Below are 26,457 nucleotides of genomic sequence, written 5' to 3'. Positions count from 1 at the left end.
GTTCAGCGGCCGCCCTTTCTGCTGCCACCCGCGGGGCGCTCACTGCAGCTCCGCCCGCGGCGCCCAGCAGCGGGGGAGGCCGCGGCGCAGCCCCGCTCAGGCGGCTCGGCTCGGCCCGGCCCGGCCCTGCCCCGCGTCCCGCCCGGCGCCGGCGCCCAATCGGCGGCGGGGGCGGCGGGCGCTGACCTCCGGCGGCTCGGAGCGGCGCGGCCCGGGGACGAGCGGCGCCTTCCCCGCGAGGTGAGGCGGGGCCGGGCCCGCCGCGGCCTCCCCGGCTGCGTGCGGCGGGGCCGGCCCCCAGCGAGGGGCGGGCGGGGCCGGACGGGGCCCGGCGCCCGGCGTGGGGCTGGGGCTGGGGGGCCCCGGGCGGGCTCGGGCCCGGTGGGGTCGGAGGTGCCCCCCCCTCCCCCTCCTCCTCCTCCTCCTCCTCCTCCTCCTCCTCCTCCTCCTCCTCCTCCTCCGTGCTAGGTCTCACCCGGCTTGTCTCTTCCGCGCTGCAGGGCGAGATGGGGTTCGTCTTCTCCAAGTCCATGAACGAGAACCTGAGGGCTCAGCAGGAGTTCATGCTCATGAGCTCGCGGCTGCAGGTAACGCACAGGCGGCTCTGCCCACGGAGGGCACCGCTCGGAGCTGGGCTGGGGGCGCCAGGCGCTGGGCAGACCCCTGGAGCCCCGCTGAACCACCCCATTGTAAAGCTGCGTGAACGTGTGAGACCAAGCCAACAGCAGGGTTAATGAGACACAGATCCTGCTCTGTTAAAATATGCGAATAAAGCGTGCTTCAGCTCTCACACTGCACAAACTCAAGCAGCTCTCTTCAGGTTCAGGAGCTGCAGCCATGCCACGTTCCTAGGAAGCCACCATGAGGCTCTTCGTTTGTTCTAGAAACCTGAGAGTAAATAGGGACCAGGGGATCACTTACCCCCCTTTTCAGAAAACGGTAAAAGGTCAGATGAAAAAGAGAAGGAAGAACAGTTTGACTGAAGTTCAGAAAGCTAAGCTGAATAGGTGTTACAATGTAGCTGGAGTTACAGCTTTCAGATTTGTTGCCAGAATTTGTGCTCTGCAACTTGTTACCATCCTACACTACAGTATACACTACAGTAGTGCCATCCCAGTAGACTTAGCTGGAGTTTGTCACTTTAGTTTTACTTTTAAGTTGAATGCAGGTAAATTTAAAACGTTTAAAGTAGTGATGGTTTAATTTCCTCTTCATTAAATTGTCAGTAGGTGGCATACTAGTGTTAAAAGCTGCTGAGGTACATGCTGAACATAGGTTTTGTAAGGTTGCATTTAAACTGAACTCTGGAAGTGACACCAGAAATGTGGTTAGGAAAGAGAAAGCATAAAAAAATAGTGTAGCAAAATACTAGATAACTGACTTCTTGCAAGATTTGCAAAAATCACTTTTGTCTGTGCTGGATTATAATTTTCTCAGATGCAACTGCAAGATTTGTGTACAGTTTGGTGTTTTTTTGTTTGTTTGTTTGCATACAGAGGTAGGCCCTTCTACTCCTGGAGCTTTTGGAAATCCAAATGGTGGGAATGTGTTTAGTTTCAGAGAATGATGTTGAAGTTAAAGTGAAGGCTTGTTTCATGATCTGCTTCTCTGCTGTGCAGAATGACAAATAGAGTTGAGAAAACAGCTTGAATTCAGGCTAGCTCTTGTAAGGTGCTGGGGGCTTTGGCAAGCACTATTTGGCCTTTTGACCCCAGGTGACTAACAACTCTAGTTCTAGCCCAAATGCTCACACTAACATCAAAAATCAACTTCTTTCTCTTAGGAGAGTTATGAAAAAAAATCCCTTTCACGATCACACAAAAAAGCTTTGCAAGTCATTCTTAAGGAATTCTCCCTGTGCAGCATTTCATCTTTTTAAAAATGCCATTAGGCAACATAGTAGGTTTATTTCTAACAGCACAAATACCTGAACATTTATACTATGTTTGCAGACACATTGTCCATGTTAGAAAACCTGTGTCTATTACAAATGCATGAAATGGTCAGTTATGTCAGGTGCAAATGATGCAGTGGGTTCAAGGGGAGAACTATATGTTGTGTCAAAAGGGATGGAAAAAAAGTAATTCTGCTCTGAGCTTAGGGAGAAAGAAGAGAAGACTGCCATTTGTCTTTTGCATGTGTGAGTAAAACCTATGATCTCTCTGGAGTCCAGTGTTAGACAAACTGCTTTCAGGTTGTGTGTGGAAAACAGTATAGCCTGATACATTTGCTTTTAGAGAGAAATTGTAACTAAGAATTCATGGAGAAGTTAAGCTGTGTTAGGACCAGCGTGAAATAGGTTACCTTAAAACATTAGATATTCTCTCATATATTTGGATTTGGATACTGTCAGTTCTCCCATCTTCCTCTAAAATCATTTGTGTTTCTTAATAGAAGAGAAGCTTTCACTTCAAGGAATATGATATATTTGCTAAGAGAGGTTCACAAATGCTTGTTTGTTTTAAACATAAAACTGTCCCAAAGCAAGATGTAGGGTCAGAACCTCTTGGAGCTTTTCAGTTTCTGAATGTACTTTGGAGAGCCCTGTGATTAGAGTGTTGGGGGAAAGGGACACTATTCTTACTCTAAGACAGTTGGGGTAGATCAGGAAGTCATCAAAAACTGCCACAGAATGTCCTACGTAAAAACAGTGATGATGTGTCATTGCTTGGGAATGAACTATTCAAGTCATTGGTTTGACGTGGAGAAAAAAACATAGCAGGTGCTGATGAAATGGAATCTGCAAAGGCTTCTTGTATATGTGTTCCTTGCATGTCATCAGAGTCATAAAATTACTGTAAATTGTTTGAAACAGGAATTCTGTGCTATGAATCTCCATGGAGGAACACTTGGATTTTTTATTTTTTATTTTTTTTTTTAAAAAAGCATATACTCTCTTCCAAATGTAGAGAAGAAAAGTTTTGTGTTTTTTTTTTTTTTTTTTTTAAAAAAAGCTGCTTAGTCATTGACATACAGGAAGGTGAGTAACATGAGAGAACTTGACAAAGAACTCTCCCAGTCACAAGCCTTAGTGCATCCTAAATCCAGTTTTAGAGTCAGTCTGGTGTGCTGAACACCCAAACCAGCTTGACTACGTTCAAGTAGGAAAATGTTGAAATGTATTATAAAGGTATGTGCATATTTCTCCCTTATACACTTCTTGGGCTAACTCTGCAAAAAGAAGTGATTGTGGCCTTGTAAATTGTATATTATGCTTTTGGGGAAAAAATAAAAAACAGACTGTCAGGTTGCCTTGATGTTGAAGGACTTGGCAGTTGTTTGTATTGTGTCTTGGCTCCAGAAAGAAATACCAGTCTGTATCAAGAGAAAACTGTTTGTGATAGAAGTTTGTTGAGACTTCATTTTTATCATAAGCCTGTTTCTTAAAGTGTAACTTGCAAAATTCTCTTTAAACACACAATATATCAGCTCTATATATTATATCTACAGCTCAAGCCTATCACATGGCCTTGCTAAATGCTTTTAGCATGGTTGAGTGCATAAGAGGAGGTTCCAAATCTCAGGGCATGTATATTGGAGTATTTATTGTCATGAGCTTTGTGAATGCTCTTAACACAAAATGAGGTACATTCTTTATTTCTTTCTCTGAAGAACTATGTTCTATACTTCCCGTTCTATAAGATATTTGTCCTGTGCCATTTTTTTGACAACAAAAATGTATACCCTCAAAAAGTAATTGAAATAACTAGTTAAATTATAAAGCTATTTTCACATGTACAAAGCAACCACAGAAAAAAGACATTTTGAAACTGACAGCTAGGAGCGCAGCAGTATTTGTAGTTGATTATACACTCCTCAGCACAGGTTAGAGCACTTTAAATACAACTTCTTTTATTTGGTGTTTGTAGACAGTGACGTTCCTTAACCATCAAGTGGGTTTTGAAATAGGAAACTCTGAATTCACATGCTTTGTTGAAGCTTGCTGAAGACTTAATTGTGGTAAGACCAGCTTAAGTATGGTTAGTGCATAATCTATGTACATTGTCTTCAAACAATTTTTTGAAATGTATAAAAAAAAAAAAAAACTTGTATGTTATATAGTGATACTTAGAGTGATAGAAAGCAAAATGGTAGTAGAAGGTTGTGGCACAGTACATATGAAAATTTTAAACAAGATTTCTTACTGTTAATGAACTTGATTCCTAGACTGCACAGAGCAGAGCTTACTAAACTTACATTGCACTAGAGAGGAATATTTTTATGTTGATTTGTGAAAGACATTTTAAATGTATATTAAAAGCTCTTCATTGAGGGTATAGACATTAAAAAAGCCATAACCTCTTCTGTGATTTTTTTTTTTTTTTTGTTAAACTTTCCCATGCATAGAGGAATCAAAAAGGCTTTTTTTGTTTTGTTTTGAATGGAACAACATCAACTCAATATTATGCCATTCCCTCTCTGTCAGATTTAGAGTTTAGTTTATGCCCTTCTGGGGCATAAACTGAAGTGAAGGGGCATCATGTGTAAGTTGGAGGTAGGAACCACCTACAAAAGCAGAGTTGTAGGCATGTAGGGATGTTCTAACTCATCTAGAGTTGATGCTTTTGAGGGATATCAAAGGGTAATAAGAGGAGCTTCTACCACTACTTCCTCAGTAAAAAGGTGAGGGAGGAAGGTGTGGGCACGTTGAATGTGACAGGCAGATTAGTGGCAGCAGACACAAATAAGGCTGAGGTGCTTTTCCAAACAAGGCCTGTTCAGCTTCTTCAGTTCATGTCAGAGTTCAAGGAGGGAAGGAAGTATCAGCAGGAGGTGAGAAGAGAAACAGGGAATGCTTACTCAGTACACAAAAGTCCATGGGACCTGACAGGCTGCACCCAGAGGTGCTGTGCAAGCTGACCAATGTCACAGAAAGATTGCTTTCTATAGTCTTTGAAAGGTCATGGAAATCAGCAGAGGTCCCTGGTTACTAGCAAAAGTAAACCCTCACTTTCAAAAGAGGCTGAAGGGTGATCTGGGAACTGCAGGCCAGCTCTGTGAAGAAGACCCTAGGGCACCCTGGGAGACAGAGGCTGGAGCATAAGCCTGCAGTCTGCTTTGGCAGCAGGGGGAATCAAAAGGGGCAGCAAAGAGGGCTTGATACAAATAGCAGTGTAGCCAGAAAGCTGGGGGTGGGAAGCAAGATGTCTGTCAGCTTCTGTTCGCTACTTTGTTAAATACATTTAAATGCTGAGTCCGGTTTTTGTCTTTTCCCCACCTCCCCCTAGGAAAAATGTGGCTGATAAGGAGAACACGCAGCACAGGACCATCAGGGTGGCCCAGGGCTGGAGCACTTCTTGAGAGGTGGTCCAGTGAGCTGGACTGATCTGGTCAGTAGGAGGGATGATTTCTGTGGTACAGGATCTAGCAACAGCCTCAACAATAACTTTTATGAGGTTATCAAGAAAACAGAGCCAGGCTGTTCGCAGTGGTGGATCACAGGAGGGTGAGAGGCAGTGGGCATAAATAGAAACAGGGCTGGGAAAGTGTATGAATGTAGGGAAAAACCTTTTTCCCTGCATGGACAGGCCAGCAGTGGAGCAGAAGCTGTGCCACCTGCATCACTGGAGGTTTTCAAAACCTGCCTGGAAAATGCCATCAGCAGCCTGGTCTGATCACACAGCTGATACTGTTCCGAGCAGAACCTGCTGAGGTCTCTTCTGACTTGAGGTGCTCTGTGATGCTCTGGCCACTGCTGAAGTTGGCCCAGACTATGGCCCACTGTATTTTGTGGATCCTGAGCCAGTATTTCCTCACGTCTGCTTCTTGCCAGACTGAGAACTGGTGTCTGCTCTCCTCCTGAGGACCACATGCACAGTTTGGTAGTCTGTTGAAATGAGCTCTGACTGGCCTAACTGTTAACAGTATATTAGATAGACTTTCAGGTATGTGTGATACTGATGTAGAGATAGCATCGTAAGAAAAGGAATTCAGAATTGAAGCCTCAGCGTGCCCTGTATGCCAGCTTGCCCACCCTGCAAAAACTAAGCAAAAATCTAGTTTCTGTGCGAATGATTTACTTGAAAAAGAATTGTACAACCTCCTTATATCTTGAAATACAATTGTTTTAATTCTAAAATATAAATTACAACAATTATAAAAGTTTAAAATAGAAAATGATACTACAAAATTTGAAAACTGAAACATAATTATGAGACCTGTATAATATATATTGCTATAGTAACAGGTAAGTCTCCCAGCACTGCTCAGTGTTACGTATCCAGCTGTAGCACATATATTAATTTGTCATAATTGGCAATTGTAGTAAAAAGCTATAACCATTATTTAAATACAATTTACTATAAATGTTTTGCTTTAATGTTACAGCGGGTTGGCTCTGGCAGTCTTTCAGGGGGAGATCAGCCTGATAAGAGTGGAAGACTGGAGGGCTTGCAAAATCTAAGTTTTAGAAGAAAGTAATAAAGGGGAAAGGAAAAATCTCTGAAGGTGCTGGAAAGAGGAGACTAGTTAGTGCTTAGGGCTTATCAATGTTTCTGTAACTTACATTTTGTTTGTTTGTATTGAAGGGGAGGGCAGCAGTTCAGAGTGATTTGGGGTTTTCTTTGGTTCAGTTTTGTTGTTTTTCTTTTCTAGCAAGAGAATTCCTTATCAGACAAAAGGATATAGTTTTCTCTGTGGGAAGGCTTAATTGCATTCAGGAGTCAGAGATAATCCTTCAAATTAATCTTTGATGGGAGCCACATAACCTTTGAGATAATAAACAGGCTAGGGAAATAATATACTTCTGACAAATCTTGTATTTACCCATAATAAAAATGTTTGATTATAACCTCCTGTCTGCAATATGAATCTCTGGATAGTCTCACTCCCCTTCTGCCATCCCTTCTCCCTATTTTATTAAGTCAGGTTGTAAAGTGCATTCTTCTCCCCAGGTAATCTTGGATAGCCAGGGAACAGTCACAGATCTGCTTTCATAGCAGCTAGTTTTTGGGAAACTGTAGTTATTAAACTTTTTCCCTGTATGTTGCCTGTGTGAGCATGGAAAATATTCCATACTTCGTGGAGGAAAAAAAAATGCCAATATTGAGTAAAGCTGAAACGTGGGGGGTAGATAATTCTGTTCTGACAGTGCAGTAGTAATGCAGTTTTTTTTGAAAAACAGGAGAGAGGCTGACATGGTCTTTCAAAAATCTTTTCCACCTGTTGGGGTTTTGAACAACATAAGTTCATCTGAAGCCCTTAGAAAACTCCAGTATTCTATTCTAATCCTATTGTAATGTGGGCTAGCCAGTGGTATTGAAGCTCCCCTGCAGTTCTGTATGTAATCTGATATATTGGTGCTTTTTTTTTTTTTTTTTTTTTTTTTTTCTGCTTTATATTAACAGTTCCTTTGATGATTTGGAAGTAATGCAAAATTAAACAGAAATAGTGACATTAAGAACAACTCAAGCCATTTTTTCTAATTATTAAAATTGTTAACTAGCTGGACAGATAATTTAAAACACTGTTAGGTAAACGCATCCTCTAATGCATATTCTGAATTTTTAAAGATGAAAAAAAAAATGTAGTAGGTAGTTCTGTAACTGAACTGTTCTCCTGGATGTAACTCAGAAGTGTCAAAAACATACCAGACTCTTGCCAGTTCTGTTCCTGCAGAAATAACATAGTTCATTGAGTTATAGATCACAAGATACTTGCTTCTGAAAATGACTCTCAGCTTTCTGTCCTTCAGTTCTTGCTTATAGAGAGAGATGCATGCACTGTACACGGTATGTATGAGCTATGGCACATACATACATGCAAGACTCAGCTTGAAGTGAAACTGCCATGGCATGTTTTCTGTGTGTGTGAACAGCTATAGTGCTGTTAGGCTCATAAGAAAATGCTTTGGGACATTATTGCACTATGGCATGAATGTGTAAGTGTTAATTTTATTAGATTGTGATCTGATATTCCAAAAGAAACACGGCAACAATATTTGTATGTGGAAAAACTGACAACAAATCAGCAAAAGCATGGAAACATGTAACTTTATATCACATTTTCTTTACTCTAAGCTGTCAGCACTTGGCTGGAGGTAAAAGACAATAAGACTCCATTACTTTCCAGCCATGGTTGTGTTTTCTTAAGAAATTTGCATGGATTGGCAATAAATGAAAGGAATGAGGCAGTTTTTTCAACAGTTCATGTTCAACCTTTCATCCTTAAATAGGAAATGAAAGTGTATTCATGCCCTATATAGGAAGCATCTTGATAGACCATGTCTTAAGACCAAATGACATTGCATTTTTTTCTGAATTAAAATAGTATTAATAGTAAAATAAATAAATAGATAAATAAAGTCAGGCCTCTTAAAGAAGTGATGGAAGAGCACCAGAATATTTGAATTTGTATCCAGACACTCAGCAGTTTCTCAAAATAAAATTGGGCCATCATTCAGTGAAATGCTCATTGCATAAAATTGTAGATTGCGGGATTGGTTTAGAGTTCAGGTTGTCATGATGAACTGCAAAATGCCTGAAATAATAGGAAATGGAACAGAATGAATGCTAGTCTGGAGCATTACATCCAGGAAGGAAAAGTTAAATAAATGAATCAGGTATAAGTGATTAGACTCTGGGAGCTTAAATAAAGAGCTGTATATTATATACTGTATAATATACTGATATATAAATATATATATATAAACTGAGTCAACAACACAGTTTTTTTCAGAAAAAGTAAATGTCATTGTGGATTTATTAACCAGGAGTAAAAATTGCTAAGTTTTCATGGCTGATGACTTTGCTGGGAAAAAAAAAAAAGATTTTAATGCTTCTTTTAATAAGCAGATAAGCTGTGAAAAGTTCAGAGAATGGTGGTAGAAATAAGAAAGGCATTAGAACCTATGGGGAAGATTTGAAAAAATTACATTTGGATGATGCTATAAACACATCTCTTATGCATTTAAAGCATGTATGTGGTGGTGTTTTTATTTTAACCCCTCCCATATTCAAATGTGTCCTTCTAGGGACCTTATTTTCCATCCATTTACTTCTCAAGAAGCAACAGTTTCAGTGGTAAAGTTCATGACAGTATATTGTGAAAGAGGCACCCTACTTAAACTTTTGTTCAAGGGAAAATAGATTACTTGGATTACTTGTTCAGCATAGATAAACACAAGCAGTATTTGTATCTGTATATTTATGAATCACAGAATGGCTGAGACTGGAAGGGACCTCTGAAGATCATCCAGTCCAACCCCATTGCTGAGCAGGATCACCTAGAGCACACCATGCAGGAGGGCATCCAGGCAGGTTTTGAATATCTCCAGAGAAGGAGACTCCACAACCTCTCTGGGCAACCTGTTCAGTGCTGTCACCCTCACGGTAAAGAAGTGCTCTCTCATATTCAGCCAGAACCTCCTGTGCTTCAGTTTGTGCCTGTTGCCTCTCATCCTCTCACTGTGCACAACTGACAAGAGACTGGTTCCATCCTATTGTTACCCTCCCCTCAAATTTGTACACAATGATGAGGTCTCCCCTCAGTCTTCTTTCTTCCAGGCTAAACAGGCCCAGCTCTCTCAGCCTGTCCTCATACAACAGGTGCTCCAGTCTTCTAGTCACCTTCGTAGCCCTCCTCTGGACTCTCTCCAGTAGCTCCATGTCCCTCTTGCACTGGGGAGCCCAGAACTGGACACAGGACTCCAGGTGAGGCCTCACCAGGGCAGAGTAGAGGAGCAGGATCTCCCTTTACTTGCTGGCAACACTCTTCCTAATTTACCCCAAGATCCCATTGGCCTTCTTGGCCATCAGGGCACAGTGCTGGCTCATGGTCAGCCTGCTGCCCACCAGGACTCCCAGGTCCCTCTCCGCAGAGCTGCTCTCCAGCAGGTCATCCCCCTGCCTGTACTGGTGCTTGGGGTTATTCCTCCCTAGGTGCAGGACCCCGCACTTGCCCTTGTTGAACTTCATGAGGTTCCTCTCGGCCCAACTCTCCAGCCTGTTGAGGGCCATGAAAATGAATGTTTTTATATTTATATATGTGCACCTTTCTTAGCTTATTGCTTTTATGAGACTTGAATAATGGAATATATTGTTCTTAAGGTATATAATTTTTTTTCTCAACTTCCTTTACTAGTACAAATACTGAGCATTTTGTGAGGAAGAGATGAGCAAGTCCTGACTTATTTATCAGGCAGCTCAATGACCTCATCTGTTTCCCCTCTGCACAGGTAGTTTTAAACTGGGAAAGAATTTGTAATTGAGGTGTAGGTCTTAATACGCATGATTTTTATTTCAGTTCAATACAAAATGCAATAAGAATCTAAAGAAGCTGTTACAATATACAGCCTTAGAAGTTTTAGAACAAACTAGACACTGAGTCCCATTCTGTTTTAATCATTTTTCTTATGCAAAAGTGCAAAATATGAAATAAAACACCAGAGGAGAAGGAAAAAAAAAACTGTGGAAAGGAGAAAACATTAATGTCTGTCCTGTATGTGGTAGACTAAGAGTTTTTCAACTTAGACAGGTAAAATGAATTGACCTAATAAGCCAATTATTTTATTCTTGGTAGGGACCTGCATGTTACACGTGTTCTTAGCCTAGGACAAACCTAAAGCTTACTCCTACCATATTTGAGCAATGAGCTAAAAGTATGACTGCAGAAGAGAAGAATCAGAAGGGGCAGGGGGAACTGCTGTTTTATTTGAAGGTGAAGTATAGCGTCGTGTTCTTTTATTCTTAATAAATTCAATTAACGTGTTAGTCAACATACTGTGGATGATTTACCAGCTGATTATAAAATAAGGTGGCTTTTAAAAGGCACACGTGTAACTATGTTTTGGCTCTTGGTAGGAATTAAAATGGCTAATAATGGAATGACTTGGGTTGGAGGGGACCCTTAAAGATCATATAGTCCAACCCCCCTGTGTTAAAATGCTGTCAAGTTTCTGAACAATAAAACTGCTTATGCTTTATCACTTTCATTAATCAAAAAAGGAAGAGAACTGATATGTGCTTCTGCATAGGTGTCTTTATATAGATTCCTTCCTGTGACTAATGCAACTTTGTGTAATGACGTTCTTTCTATCTGCAGATTTGCCAATTTGTCCTTGTTAGTTAAAAATGACCTATCATGATGATGATACCTGAAAAATTTTAATTTTCTTAATGTTTTAGATATGGAGTAATTGTCTACCATTTTTAGTTTGTTAACCTTTTTCCTCTCTAAAGTTTTCACTGAGAATTGGTCTAAAGGATTATTTTTTTTTAAGTTCTATTACAATAAAAGCAATTGTTCCCTTTCTTCCCTGTGAAGTAAAATGTAAGCAAACTTTCCCTTTCCTGACTACTACCATTCTTTTCCCTTTGGGGTAGGAAGTAGCTACATTTGTTTTCTATTGACAAGATACTAGTAGCATTTATGGCATTTCTAATGCATTTGTCTTGAAGCATTAGAAAAATTGTTTTGCCTCTAGGTGATCTGGGCTTAATTCAGGAAATAAATGTTCTCTGGTAACAATTCTATATCCTTATTAGTTTGCGTGCATCAAATGGAACAGAACAAGATGAATGATATCTGTGTTGAAGAAGATTAGAACAATCTGTCTCACAAGAAAAAAAAAAAGCCATTTTGTTTGGAATTAGCTGCAGTGATCAGGCAGAGTATACAATACTCTCAAAAAAATAAATGCAGTGTTTTACAAAGAACAAATTTTAATTGATATTTCTAACATGCAAGCAGTACCGGCGAAAGATGAGAACAGACCGATTGTTCCACCAGTAATGAGACAAGTGTTAAGTTCATCTCTTCGGTGGAATCAGTCTTGCCAGTCTTTTCTCTGAAGAATATCTGTGACTAGTACATCTTATTATCAATGCAGCTTGCTTACTTATAATTTGTCTTGCTCAGAGGTGCACCTTCATCCAACCCTTACACATGTAAGGCTTAGGTCACTGGGGGGATTTACCATATTTCAAAGGAAAAACGCCTTCTGAAGCCGCTTCCTTTAGCGGTATGAGTTTTCTGAATTTCCTTCCTTGTTAATAGAGCAAAGCTACCATTTCAGTCTTCAGTTATGTCCACTGAAGTCAAATCTGGCCATTTCCTTATTTTTCTATGAAACAATATTTCGTGAATGCTAAGTTTAAAAAAAAATAGGGGGGGGGGGAGCTTTATCAAGCAGAACTTGTTAAGAGCTCAGGATGTAAAATGGGTAAATAAAGAGATCTTACATCTATTTTAGTTCTGTAACAAAGTGCTGTAAAGAGAGCAACAGTGAGTGGTTTTGCAAGAGTCTGAAATGGATAGGAAGAAACATCATGTTTGCAGATTTTGTTGGTATTGTAGCAGCCTTTCATACAGCAGTATCTTTTTGCAGCCATTTCTTCTGGTGTTCATTTTGGATTCAATACCAAGTCTCCATGTCTTTAAAAACTACAACAACAAAACAAGCTATAAGAGGCCACAACGACCATAGAGAAATTACTGAGGAATGGATATAATAAATGGGCTAATTCCTACTTATTCAGCTATTAGTGAGATTTTTTGAATTACTTGTAATTTTAACTGCCTTACACTGCTTTATCTATATTGCTATTTCAAGCCCTCTTTTGACATAACTGTCTATCCAAAGACTTTGGGTTGTCTTTACAGCCCATGCATAAAACTTCTGAGATTTTTAAAGACTGATATGGTACCCAAAAACTGAGCTTACTCTGCAGATACGAGATTCTTCAGTGCAGGTAGAAGACACCTCTCTACACTCACTGTGTGTTCTTTGCTCTAATGCCAAGAAGCAGAAGCACAGAAATGCTAGGCTACTACCAAGAAACCTTACTTTTGTATAGCAGCCCATGGAGTAGAGCATCTCCTTTGTACAGCCTAAAACTTCAGATGGATTTACATGTTTCTTATGTTATTCTTTTTAAAAGGCATGCAATTCCATTAAATTATTGACAATAACAGCAGCATATGGAGTATTGTTTCAGTGCAGGTTACATTCTGGCATCTGGCTGATGTTTTGAGACCCCTTTTTGCTTGTAAATATTTTGTGATGTCTTAGCTATTGGAAGCTTTAAAAATTGAGTTTGCTTTTTAGAGAGTTTAATTTCTTGCAGTGCTAATAACTTTAATTGCTCTGTGTACTATAAGTGAAAGATATTTATAGGCAAGCTTTGAAGCTGCACGATAAAACATTTAAGTCTGATTTATTTTAACTGTTTGATCTGGAGGCCTATTTCCTGATACTTCTATGTGCATGTTGGTCATAGAACCGAGCAAATGCTGTGTAATTATTACAAGTTATTATCTCTGTATTGCACTCTAGTGATTTACTACGTAGGTGTAAATATAGGTATCACTATTCTATTTTCAATTTATTTTTGCTAAACAGCTATTTGTAGCAGCTCCTATTTTTGCACATTGATTAGGTAGGATGACACCTAGGACGAGTCACATAAGCCTTAATCTTTATTCTGCCTAAGAAATGACCAGTGCATTTCTACTGTAAGGTGTTTATGCAGTTATTTAGCTAAGCTACGTTAGATGAACTTCTATATATGCTTTATAAGCGGTTTGTAGGTTTTTGTATGTGACCATCATATTTTTGAAAATTTACATCTTTTTCACCTTGCCCCTGCATACTCAGAAATTAGAAGTCAGAAGTTGTTTAAAGAATGCTTTCAGACTCTCCAGCCATGGAAAAGCTGTCAGTGGAAATAACCTTCTGTTATAGCCACAGTATTCGTGAGCCCTACACCTCTAACAGATGCGCAAGGGATTAGGCTGTGACAGAACTGTAAATTCTTTTAAAACGACTGTAGGGATACCACAGCAGTTTCTTCAAGTTTCTCTTTTGTTAAAGTTATATTGTGAGTTGTAGAACTTAAGTGGAGATGTGTGTGCATATTTACCTGGCTGATAATTCCTTCTAAGGTAGATTAATTACTTTTCTGTCTGAATATCTGTTTACAGGACTGTCGGCATATTTGTGTCTTAATGATGGTGTCATGAAATGCAGCTCCCTAAGTAGTTCAGCTGCCTTGGGCTGCTCTCAAGCCGAGTCTTTGCTCTGCTCGGTCTTCTGGAGGTGTTGGGGAGAAGGGCATGTGGAGAGCCATTAATGTATTGTGTAAATGGAGGCTTTATCAAGGGGTGGTTACTATGTCTTCCTCTCTCCAGATACATCAAGCAAGTGGTATTTAATGCGCCTGGACAGCCAGGAGAGAGCATTTTGCATCGTCTGTGGCTTCCACTGTTGAACCTTTGTACACCATCTTGCATCCTATTTGTTTTGCTTTTGCACATCATCCTAATAAAGGACCAAAGTAGTATTTGTTCCTTCCTACAGCATGTGAACAAGAAACTCAAAAGCAGAAAGAGAGAGAAAATAAGCAGTCTAAAACATCAGAAATTTCCAATCTTACCTACCAGTGCTGATGTAGCTTGTAATCCAAAGAGGGATGTTTATTGTTTTTTTTACAGGTTGTCAAAATTGATTACATTATTTCAGATGAGAATTTTCTCCCACTAGATTTTAATCAATGAAATGATGGCATAAATGCTCTTTTCTATGGTTTGACATCATGGTGTGAAGAATAATCAATAGAAACGATAAGGCTGGCTACCACTGACTAGTATATTAGCATTATCAGTTTCACAGTAACTGACCTTTTCCCTCTCCGCCTCACTTCTCTTCATCTGTCATGTTTCATTTTGTCAGATTGATTTCCTTTTACTATAACAGTTGGTATGTGTCAGACTTCAAATGCTAATCAGCTCTTACAATTTTTTACACAGTGTTGAGAAACTACTAACTGTATTTTTTTTTAAAAACAGGAAAGTTAATTCTGATTTGGTCCTCCTGAGTGTTATAAAATATAAAATGTCACTTGTTACTAGAACCCATTTTATTTTGAAATACTGAAGTTGATTTTTAAAATGATATCATCAATATTTACTACCAATAAAGAAGTTGGTACTTTGATTTAAGAAAATGTGTTTGCTATCGATTTAAACGCACAAAAAAGTGTCACTTTTTTTTTTAATTATGATACTCACTTTCATATGTGTCTTTAAAATGTGGTTTGATTCTTGTAGGACACGATTTCACAACAGTAACAAAAAAGCATACTTGGATGTGTACCCATGCATCCACATCACAGCTCTAGCTCTCTTGTGCCCTGCAGAACAACCTGAGTGGGAAGCCTACAGCACCTACCTTCTTCCCATAGCAAATCTGCACCTGAGTCCCTTTAAACTGTATTTTTTATACAAGTGCAGTAATGTAAATAGTTCCTATCAAAGGTTTTTGGCTATATCAGTGTTTAAAGTTAAATATAATTTATGTCCTGAGAAATGGCACTTGGACAGTGATGGTGTTCACCTTTGTTTATGATATGCCACTATAGCTTTTTTCCTCAGAAGTCAACTTAATCATGTCAGTGAGATAATGCTACATAAGCCATAGCACAACTCTTGTAAGTTTGAATAATAAGCTTTTTTTTTTTTTTTTCCCTTCTGACCTTCTGTAATGGGAAAAGAAGTTATCTTAACTTCATTGCGAAGTCTCAAGGGTGTGGAACCTGGTCTTTGTCATAAAATCTACATGTTAATAGGTCAAAAGTCTTCTGTATCCTTTCGCTATGACAGCATGGTTGGCATTTTCAATAGAACACATGTGGAGGAAAATAAGACACAATTATTAAGAAATTAATAGGTGAAAATGGGATATTGATTTGAGCCGCAGTCAAACACGATTTGGTTTTGTATCTTTTGTCTCATTTGGAGTCACCTTTTGTGGTGGGCTCCTGAATCTTTCCCTATATAGATCTGCCATCAAATCCTGACTTGCTTTAGGTTAAAGTCACAGAATCAGAGAGTGATTGGGGTTGGAAGGGACCTCTGGAGGGCCAAACCCCTGCTCAAGCAGGGCCAGCTACAGCAGGCTGACCAGGATAATGAAATTAAGAAATTATTAATGTACTTGTTTTGCCTTATGATCTACCCGTAGCTGTTTGCCACTGCAAAGTCAGCCTATCAGGCTATCCAATTCATGCAAAACTGTGGGAGCTTAAGATGTTCAATTAAGATGGGCATATTGAATGGGCAAGCACCAAAGTACATGTGTTATGCCTGAATGTCCTAAAGATTGCAGTACACAAGGACTGCTTGAGTTCCCAAGTAGATGCTTAAATTTCTTAAATGAGAGCATCCAAAATTAATTTGAGTACACTTTCACCATCAAACATCACTAATAGGAATCTGTTTTGTGAGCAGACAGTGGGTTATGCTCTTAGGACGTTGTCATCTGTGTGGTGCTCTGCCTCCTATCTGCTTTGTCGGAGTCTGACGGAGGGGCAAGCTCTGAATATGTGTTCCCAGAGCCTGTGCTTGGGATGTGCCAGCAGCATTGGCCCATGTTGTTCAGCAGCATGCTGGCTAGAGCACATCCCAAACAGAGCTCAGAGGTTCTCCAAACTTTCTAAAATTTTTTTCTAAATTTCTCCCCCAAATCATCCTTTTTAAATAAATGAATTTAAATACAATATTACATTCCTTAGAGGCGAGTCCACCTTGAAGAAGTTTACTCAGAGGAAAGGAATGATGAGGGTTTTTCTATGAAGTTTTCCTGCTTCTTTTTGGATGGGGTACTGGTTAGTACTGTAGGTACTGGGCTTCACAAATAGGGAAAAAAAATATTCCACTGGTTAAAACAGAATACGAAAAATTGTACATGTATGATTATGTTATCTGGTGGCTGTTCATAATGTACAAAACAAGTTGTTTTCATTTATACTAAGTTATTTTTATAAATTACTTGTTATTTGTATTAAATATACATGAAAGTAACCTTGGGCTTTTGAAATTTGATAGGACAGGCTCCTACAGAAAGGTTTTTGTTTGACCTCAGTGTCTGTGACCTGGTAATTATCTTTTTTTAAAGTACTGGGGTTATAAAGGTCTACTGAGCAGTAACTGAAATATTTTTTTTTAAAGAGGTTATGTTTTAGTTTACTCTTGTGGATTTAAAATTAAAACTTTATTTTTATTCCATGCTTACTTCTCACTACTATCCATGCATAACAAAATGTCCGGTTTTGTTCTCCTGCTCCAGTAAGTTTCCTTTTGCCAAGACCTGTATTTCATCAGCATTACCTCGTCCCACTTCCTCCCCATGTATGTCTTCAAATTGAAGCTCACTTACAATACTGCTGTGCATTTTGGAAGCGTAAACTCCTCATCTGTGCCAGCAAGCAAACAAAAGATCTCTTAGTACTGTTCACATGTGTGCAAACTACACACATCATCAAATTGAAGGGAAAAATAGAGATCATTACACTGATATTACATGTCATTATTTTATCTTGTCACATCAACCCTCAGCAATTTACCAGGCTTAGGATATTTGGGTCCACAATGGGGCTAATTAACGGGCAGTGTGCTTGCTTACTTTAGCATTTCCAAGTCTCTTGTGGATGACAAAATAAAATCTAATTATTTTGATATTTTATTAAGTGGTTTGTCAGCCGCTATGTAATTATTTCTTCTGAAAAAAAAAGTGATCTGAAAATTATAGATGTCAGGAAACTAGAGCCTGTTGACGATATTTTTGTACAAACAACAATTGCAATGTAAGTCTTGAGGAAAGAGATGAAACAGCATTGTGAGACTACAGTGAATGTTGTTTTTCCTACTGTGTACAATTATATGTAATTAGATCTGTCCTTTTTTTTATTATGCTGTCTAAAAAATTAATTCTACCTATCTAGATACTGAATGACCTTGTAAATAAGATAGCAAGATCAACATAGTCTGAAGAAATAATTAGTAACAATTTAACAGAAAGTGTTCTGTTCAGGCTAAATCAATAGTAATGGAGATGAATAAATGGTGGAAACCTTAAGTAATTACAAATCTTTTAAATTATTCTTGAATTAGAAAGCAGAAGAAAAGAACAGATTTAATTACTTACTTTACAGATGCATGAGAAGTGAACTTTCTGAATTCTCTTTCTTCTTTCTTTTCTAGAATACATTTCTTTAAGCAGCTGGTATTCAGTTTCCTGTACCTTGCTGGACTTTTATGCAACTCACTTAGCTAAGCTAGGCATACCAAATCAGGTACTCTGTTTTTTCCCTAAACTGAGTTACAAATTTTAATGGGAAGAAGCAGACTTCTTATTGTGTTAACTAACTTACATATTCAAGTTTCAGACTGCTTATTTTCAGCACAATTCCTATTTTTGGCAGCACTCTAAGGAGGAAAAACGATTGTGCTTTTTGGTGGTAGAGAAGAACTTTTAAGAAATACTAAATTTTTATTTATTTAACGGAAATAATAGAATGGCTCAGGTTGAAAGGACCTTGAAAAAAATCTACTTCTATCCCCCCTGCAATGGGCAAGGATGCCAGCCACTAGATCAGGTTGCCCAGGACTCCATTCAGCCTGGTCTTAGACACCTCCAGAGATGGGGCATCCACAACCTCTCTGGGCAAATGTGGACCGAGTTAGACAAAACTTTTTTTTTAATTAAAAAAAAAAAAAAATCTAGCAGTCTGTCTTTTTTTTTTTTTTTTTTTTTTTATGTTTCTGTACCATGGGAGGTTAATTTGACATGTTAATATGTTGTTCAGATGGTACTTTTTGCATTAATATTTTTAATTCTGATTCCAGAAGTATTTCCCCATGGACTATTGTGTATTCCATTAACTTCAAAAGGTGTGGTATCTTCACAGTCTTTTTCTGTCTTTTTAAACTGTGCTGTTTCACAATAGATCCTGATGATGCATCATTAATGAGAAAAGATATTCTCAAAGGGAAATAAAGTGTCAAGGTTTAAAGACACATACTGATAGCTACAAGCAGAAAAAAATTGGAGAGCAGGATGGTACCCTTTGGATCACTGTGGAATTGCAAAGGTCAGAGAACCTTAACCTAGGGAGTGTCAATGAGACTCAGGGAGCTCACAAAACTGAACACTGGTATTTTTATTTTCTTGACCATGTGAAGGAGTATTAGAAAGACTCTATACTAAAGCATTTGCTAGCTGACCTTCGTGCTTTTTTGGTGTAAACTCTTCATAGTAATTACTGAAGAAGGTCATTCTCAGTCAACACATATGAATGACTGCAGTAAAAGAACAAAAAGGAAAATCTTACTTAACGTTTTGGATTTATAGACTCATCTTTAAAATAAATGGATGGCTTAATTTTGTTTAACCTTTCTCCTTTCTTTAGCTGGAAAGACAACTACTGATGCAGAATCAGATGAGAGAGAGACAAACAGCCATGCAGATTGCTTGGACACGGGAATTTCTTAAATACTTTGGGACATTCTTTGGACTTGCTGCCATAGGTTTAACAGCGGGGTATGATGTTTTTTTTTTCTAATAAAAAATGTAAATGGATTACAATTATATTTCTATAGTGCTGGATCTTCCTTTTGCATTTTATCTGATAGTTATTTTTATCCAATAACTGCTCAGAGGTTGATGGAATAACTAAGTGACTCTGTTAATTTCTGTCTGCTTCTGAATGTGCTTTAGATATGTCTGTACTACATACTTATATAAAAGCAGAGACCTGTGACCTGCCAATAAAATGATATAACTGAAAATTTGGCATAAAATAAAAATTGTGTATGTAACAGGAGGGATTTTTGAAAACCATACTATTCTCTTGTCTGAATTGTGATTCAATGAACTAGTCATTAGGTACAAATACTCCATCAGACGATTTTTTTTTAATGTCAGTGAACAAGTACATATATTCTGAAATCTGGTCACTTCAAATTTGAATGAAGAGCACAGGTTTCTCATGGGGAGAAAAATACTAGCTAAAAATGTGCATTGCACATGGAGGAACTTGCTTTATAGTATTCTTATTAGGTAATTCTTTTTTCTTATGTTATGAAGTGATTAGAGGGAATGTAGGAATATTTGTAGTTTTGTGTACATAGGACAGATAAAATGCATCTTATGCATTAAGCATTCTCTGTGCACTAAGATGCATTTGGAACAGATTGTAAGGTCTCAATTACTACGTGTTGCACGAGGCTGGATGGATATATGCAATGCAACACTAGTTAGATTATCCCATTTCATGTTAAATATATCAAAAACTCACTTGAAGCATTTTCTCTAATACCTTTGAGCTGATAGTCGAGCACAGAAGGTGACCAGAAGGCAACCAAATTCTTTCAAGGAAATTAAGAGGACTTCTTCTCTAATTAAATAGTGTAGAAGGTTAGGCAAGTCATAGACTGTCAAGGTCAACCTCAACTAACAGTGCTGATACACTGGATTTCCTAAATAGTCATGAATTTCCTTCTTCTTCTTCTTCTTCTTTTTTTTTTTTTTTTTTCTTTTTTAAAACAGAGCAATAAAAAAGAAGAACCCAGGAGTTCTACTGCCAATAGTTCCCTTAAGCTTTATATTTGCCTATCAGTATGATATGGGCTATGGGACACTGTTGCAAAGGATAAAAGGTATGTGTGTGTGAATCTGTCTGCTTGATACATAGAACCAAACTTAATATTTCAGATAAGCTCTTGCTTTTTTCGAATGACTGAGAGAGAACTTGAAATAGGTTTTCTCTTTTTCAGACAAAAATCTCACCTTTTTTTTTTTTTTCTTTTTCTTATGTTACAGTCAGGTGCTTCCTCTGTCAAAGGCTTTTACTTCTACACCCTTTCTCTCCAGTTCAAGCTTGTGCTAATTTCTCTTTCCCTGATTCAAAAAAAAAAATAAATAAATAAATCTAAAGTTCTAAACAATTCTTAAGTTGTAAATACAGCTGAAGTAAGCATTACATATTCGGAAGTAGTGACACGTAGTGATTTCCTTCCATATTGCATTGAGATGCTGCTGTTTTGGCAGAGGATAGGGATGGTAAGAGCAGATAAAGGGAGACAGACAGGAATCATGCCCTTATACCTTCACGATCAAGCACAGTCATCAGCTGATCATCTTGCCACAGTGCCCTGCTAAGATGGAAAAGAGAGAGGTGAGTCCCAGAAAGTGGGCTCTTGCCTCATGGTTGCCCGTGGCAGACCTGATTAAATGATTGATATTGAGGATTATGGAAAACCTGATAGGTGCAGTTCACTCTGATTCCTAGTGAGCGAGGCATGCTAAGACAGTGTTCACTGTATTCGAAGACAACACTGGGACATGGCATGTCACCTTCATAAATCATTTTAATTAACTGGATTGACTTTGCATTCTGCTACTGAAACAGACAAAATATTTTTTTCTGCTCTTGGTCAAAGAGACAAACTAAAATATTTACAGCTGCTAACAGATGCACGTACATTTGGGCAACACATCAATGTATATCTATTAAAATTTTTAAAACCCCACCAAGTGCATTTCTTAATTTTTTAATACAAATAGGCAGCTAAGCACTGAGAGAAAAATTGTATGGTTCATGAAATTAATGTTGAAAAGTAAAGTAGTACGCATTCAATGGAGAAGCAAAACTTGGAATTTAGGATTTGTTTTTTTGTTTGTTTGTTTGTTTGTTTTTTTGTTTGTTTGTTTGTTTTTTTTTTTTTGAAGAATGTAATTTTCATCCAAAATCTTATGATAATGCAAGTCCCTTGAAAATAGTATATGATATGTTTAGTGAGTTCATAAAGTCCTCTAATGGGGTCTCCCTCACCACCCTCTAAAATGGGTAATATGATACTATGTTCAGGTATCACAATGGTGAAAAGTCATCATCTTAACTTCAGATCAGTTATGGCAACTTCAGTGGTATGCAAGGCACATGACAAGGATTTTGGAGGAAAGAATAAGAAAAGATATAGAGCCAAATGGACAAGAAGATAAAATGAAGTTTGCCAAACTGAGTATGTATTTCCTTGGAAAATCAGTTCTGTTTTCCAAAATAAATGTGGTAGATGTACTATAAACTCATGAAAGCATTTAGCGTGGTATGAAGATTAAGTTAGCATGAAGAACACTGAAATCAGTAGAAAGGTAAGCAGTGGGGTAAAAAGGAGATATCAAAGGTTTGTGCTTAACATGGATCGCTTGGCTTTAGCAGGATTATAATGAAGATGCTCAAGATTTGGTCTGGATCTACTTTTGTTTTATATTTGAAATTGTGAGTAGTTAATACTAATATAATTTGTAGATGACACACTTGATTGGTTTTGTCAAGAGAAAATTGTAATACAAGAACTGATGACCTGAAGAACTGAGATAAATTAGAATTCAATTTGATAAAAATTGAGACTAATAGGAATTTCTACAATCAGAGCTCACCAAATGGAAGTAATAAAGAAAGGGAGAAAAACCTTAATGTATTAGGTAATCATTGAATAATTATAACCCAGTAGTGTGATGAAAAGGTGAGAGGATCAAGCAAAGTCTGGGAATATCAGGTGAGGTTTTCTAGTATGGAATCACAGAATGGTTGAGGTTGGAAGGCACCTCTGGAGGTCATCTGGTCCAATCCCCACACTGCTTAAGCAGGGCCAGCTAGAACCAGTTGTCTAGGGCCATGTCCAGTTGGCTTTTTCAGTATCTCCAGGGTTGGAGATTCCACAACTGTAGTACAAATAAAGAGTACAGACAGGCAAGTATTGATGCAGAAAAAGAGTAATACCTTCCTTGGTATTTTCTACATAATTTGGATCTCTTCTGTATGAGGAATCTAGAATTAGTGAAGAGTTAAAATTGTCAGGGAATGCCATGCTGCCTTGTGAGAGAATTCAAAGTCTGCTTAGCCTTGTAAAAAGACAACAGAGATTTTGGGGCTACAGGCCCTACTTACAGGGTAGGATAGGATAAAGTAAGGGAGGGAAGTTAGTTAAACTAATGATTAATATCAGCAGCAGAATAAAAGGGAATGAACTAGCTTGAATTAATCTAAGCTGAAAATCAGAAAAAGTTTTATAATTATGTAGAAATCTGGTTCATGATTTTATTTTTATTTCAAGGTAAAAATTAAGTAGCTGAAGAGAAGGCTTTATGACACAGTTGACCTACAGCCACAATGCTTGTTCTTATTACTCAGCTGGTACCTGTGCTCATGCCCAGGCTCCTTTCTCTGCCACTTCTCTACTTGCCCGTGTCTTCTGTTGGTGCATGTCATGCTCCATCTCCGTGATGTTACAATGAGGGCATACACCATTCCTTTTACTGTTGCCACTTTAACTGGTCTCTTCCCTCTAGGGTACACCTGCGTTCAGCCTTAGAGTTAGTTCCCCTCTCCTAAACTAACTGCAATTCTTTCACTGTCTCCACAGTCTTCCGTTTATCTGAACCACCTTGATCAATAGCTCAAGATCAGATCAATATCATCTGCTGTCCTTCATTATCTGGAATCAGTCTATGCCCCTAGAAAGTTCCTATACTTCTGTTTTACCAAGCATTTTGTCTTTGACCTTGCTTATATTGAATTTACACTGTCTCTGGTCTAGTTCAAGTATTGTTCAAGTATTTCCTCATGACGTGCCTTTTCTCCCACATTGAATTTAGAGGTGTTGGGTTTTTTTTCTGCAGTATAGCTTGGATTAACTAAAGGTAAAACTGAGCATATAGGAGGAAATACCTGTTTTGAGTTCTGTTTATGCTGTTGAAAAGTTGTTAGGGTGCCAGGGCCATATATCAGACTCACACTGTGGTTTTAGCAGTCACTGGAAGTGGTAACTAGTGTCTCCTTTTGGATAGTACTGATACGGAGATCCTAAGCAGTGAGATACTAACCAAAATTGCAGCTGGAGATTTCAGCATTCAGATTTGTTTTATGGAATGGCTGCAGTCTAGACTGCATGACAGAATTCAGTCAGGCTCATTGTACATAAGTAGAGCTTCAAGAGCTTCAAAGCTTCATGATCAAGCTAGGAGATAAAGCATAGGTAAACACGATTTTTGGCATTGTACCAAATGGCATCAACCAAAACACATTCTTTGCCTTATCTTCATCCCTTATTATATCACAGTCAGACCACCACAACTGATGTATAACGTTCAGTCTATATCTTTGTTTTTTGGATTCTCTGTCCTAGATGTTTTCATTCCAACCTTACCCAGAGCATTCTGCACCCTACAACTTTTCCCTGCTATGCTGCTAAGACTGCATGTTTGGGTAACTGTCTTAGCAAACATTTTTTTGTGAGCAGTATGCTTTGGCCAGTGCTTCTTCAAGTCCTGTGTTATGCACTTTGTGCCTGGAGCCTACAACCGTTTAGCCTAGACCTGTGACAAGAGAGGAGCCCAAATATGGCTTATCTGGGATAGCGTGTGCAGGAAATTTCCTTCTTAAACCATATATACCCTTTCATATGCATGTGTGACCCACCCTTTTCTCAGACTCACAGAATTGGTGAAATCCATTACAGGGCTGGTGTAAAGTACACCTTTCCAAAGCATGTGCTTAATACACCACTAGGAGACAAATGGCTATAACTCAGTGTAGTTTTTAGGAGAAAGGGGCTGACACAGACAGCAGAAACAGCACAATGGATTGTTTTGGCTGAAGTTCTTTCAAACAAATGCAGCCTGAGGCAGACACTCGTTTCATACCAAACACTTCTGTGTATAGTTATTCCACTAGTCCAAAATTCCTTAAAGACATCTTTGCTACTACGATGTCATCAGTTCCTTTGTAAAGTACATAGCTGCAACATGGTATTTTGTTATTCTTGCCCCAAAAAGAATAGCTAAATCAGCTTTTTTCCTTTTTCCCCTTCCCCTCTTTTTTTTTTTTTTTCTTCCCCACTTCATTTGCTTTCTCACAGTATGGGTGAAGAACTATATTTATGTATTTAATTTTTTATTTTTTTCTCAGGTGAAGCAGAAAACATATTGGATACGCAGAGTGCTTTGCTAGAACCACCAAAGGGACCACTCACTTTTGAAGAACTGGAGAAAATCAGAAGATCTCAGAGCAAGTTCTTCATAGAAAAATAGGAGGGTGGTGTTGAAGCTTAGTATCTGAATTGTAATTGTAATGGTGTTTTGGGACTTAGGTGAATCATTAAAATATTGAGAAAATTAAGTGTTTCTATAAGTGAAAAGTAAATCCTTTTTTTTTAAAAAAAAAAAAAAAAAGTACATTCTAAAGCAATGATTTTCATACTGGATGTATCTCTTGAAAATATCCGTTGTTACGGTAGTATATTTTTCTTGTTTAGAGTGAAACACTGAATTTCCAGTGTCAATTGAGTCTGAAAATAACTTTCACCTGTAGTAAAAATGTGTGGTGCTGACCAAACTGACTATAATTGACAAAAATAAGTTAATTGGTAGTTACAGATTTATAGAAATATGATTATAATTTTCAAATGTATTTGAAGATGCAGAGATCCATTTGAAGGCAGGAATAGACAGTCAACTTCTTTGAAAAACAAGACACTTTTTACTTGCTGTTCTTTAGGCAGTGAACTCACCATCTCTGCTTCAAATTCTGGAATAAACAGCTTTTATCAGAAGTAGGTTCAGAAGTAAACACGTCACTCACTAACTGTGTGTTTTACTCTTATGAAAAACTGTATTAAAGTATAAGCAGAGATAATTTCTGAAAAAGAGAAAACAAATTATGTAGCCATTTCCTGAATCTTTTTCATGCTTGTTTGACATTCTGAAACTCAGGATAATTTGTTTACATGAAATCAGAGTTTCACTACTAAGATGAATATTAACATAGACTACCAGCAAGCAAAACTATTAATGTATGTTTTTGTAATGGGTACATCCAAGAGGCCTTACAAGTACTGAAAAACTGAGGGAGTTTTGCATGCCTTTACTGTAGCATGAAATATACTGGGAGGGAATATAATTTTAGTGTATTTTAGTATTCTGATGTTATACTTGGTAAAAAATGCAACTTTCTGTATTGGAAATCATATTTAAAAATGGATTTTGCTGTGTGTTTTGGATGGAAACTCTTCTAGCATTAATCTAATTGTGGGGATTAAAACAAATGCCCAAAAAGTATCCAGTAAAGAATTAAGCCAAAGTCTTCTGGTGATGTTTGTTTTTTTTTTTTAAACTGCTATTTCAGTATTGATGATTTTATTTTAGTTAAAACTTAAATTCCAGCTGGAGATAATGCCCCAAATCTGTTTTGGAAGATGACAGAGATTAGGATATTGGTACAGTAAGACAGGTGAATATATCATATAACAAGAGCTTTTCAAATTAAGCAAAATTAATACCACAGTTTTCATAGCCGTATATGATGATTCCTGAAAGTGCATTCACTTCTACATTCAGTCACTTTTGTAACTGGTTCTGCATGCCTCTCTCATATTCATGTTAACAAACAACATACACTTTCAAAAGTGATGTATTTCATTGTGTAGAGCAGTAAAATGGGTATAATAGCTTTGGTTTCAAGAGCTTGGTCTATGCTTTTGCCACACAGGATTTCAGGCAGTGATTTTAGTCACCTTGGAAGGAATGCCTCAGCTCAGCCTGTGGTGCTTTCAGGTGTGTTCTGCCAGTCAGTGTATTTCTGTACACTCTGAAAAAGCAGCCCAAGACCACCTCACGTTTTC

At 38.1% G+C, this 26,457-nt stretch overlaps 1 protein-coding gene across 1 annotated transcript; it reads left to right on the top strand.

Annotated features, from left to right (window-relative positions):
• PLGRKT (plasminogen receptor with a C-terminal lysine) lies at positions 1 to 25,931 on the top strand. The gene is made up of 5 exons (XM_082784320.1): positions 1 to 240; positions 501 to 587; positions 19,185 to 19,315; positions 20,324 to 20,433; positions 24,747 to 25,931. Exons 2-5 carry the CDS (start codon positions 507 to 509, stop codon positions 24,866 to 24,868), a joined length of 444 nt encoding a protein of 147 aa, XP_082640446.1. The 5' UTR covers positions 1 to 240; positions 501 to 506; the 3' UTR covers positions 24,869 to 25,931.
• The last annotated feature ends 526 nt before the right edge of the window (positions 25,932 to 26,457 follow it).

The sequence above is a fragment of the Aythya marila genome (assembly GCF_965140915.1).
Source record: "Aythya marila genome assembly, chromosome: Z".
NCBI lineage: Eukaryota > Metazoa > Chordata > Aves > Anseriformes > Anatidae > Aythya > Aythya marila.
This window is presented reverse-complemented; position numbering and strand designations above follow the sequence as displayed.

Excerpts from the sequence above, each read along its gene's own strand:
- PLGRKT (XM_082784320.1), top strand. The coding sequence starts at position 507 with ATGGGGTTCGTCTTCTCCAAGTCCATGAACGAGAACCTGAGGGCTCAG. Across the intron at positions 19,316-20,323 it reads GCCATAGGTTTAACAGCGGG|AGCAATAAAAAAGAAGAACC; the intron begins GTATGATGTTTT and ends TTTTTAAAACAG. Across the intron at positions 20,434-24,746 it reads ACTGTTGCAAAGGATAAAAG|GTGAAGCAGAAAACATATTG; the intron begins GTATGTGTGTGT and ends TTTTTTTCTCAG.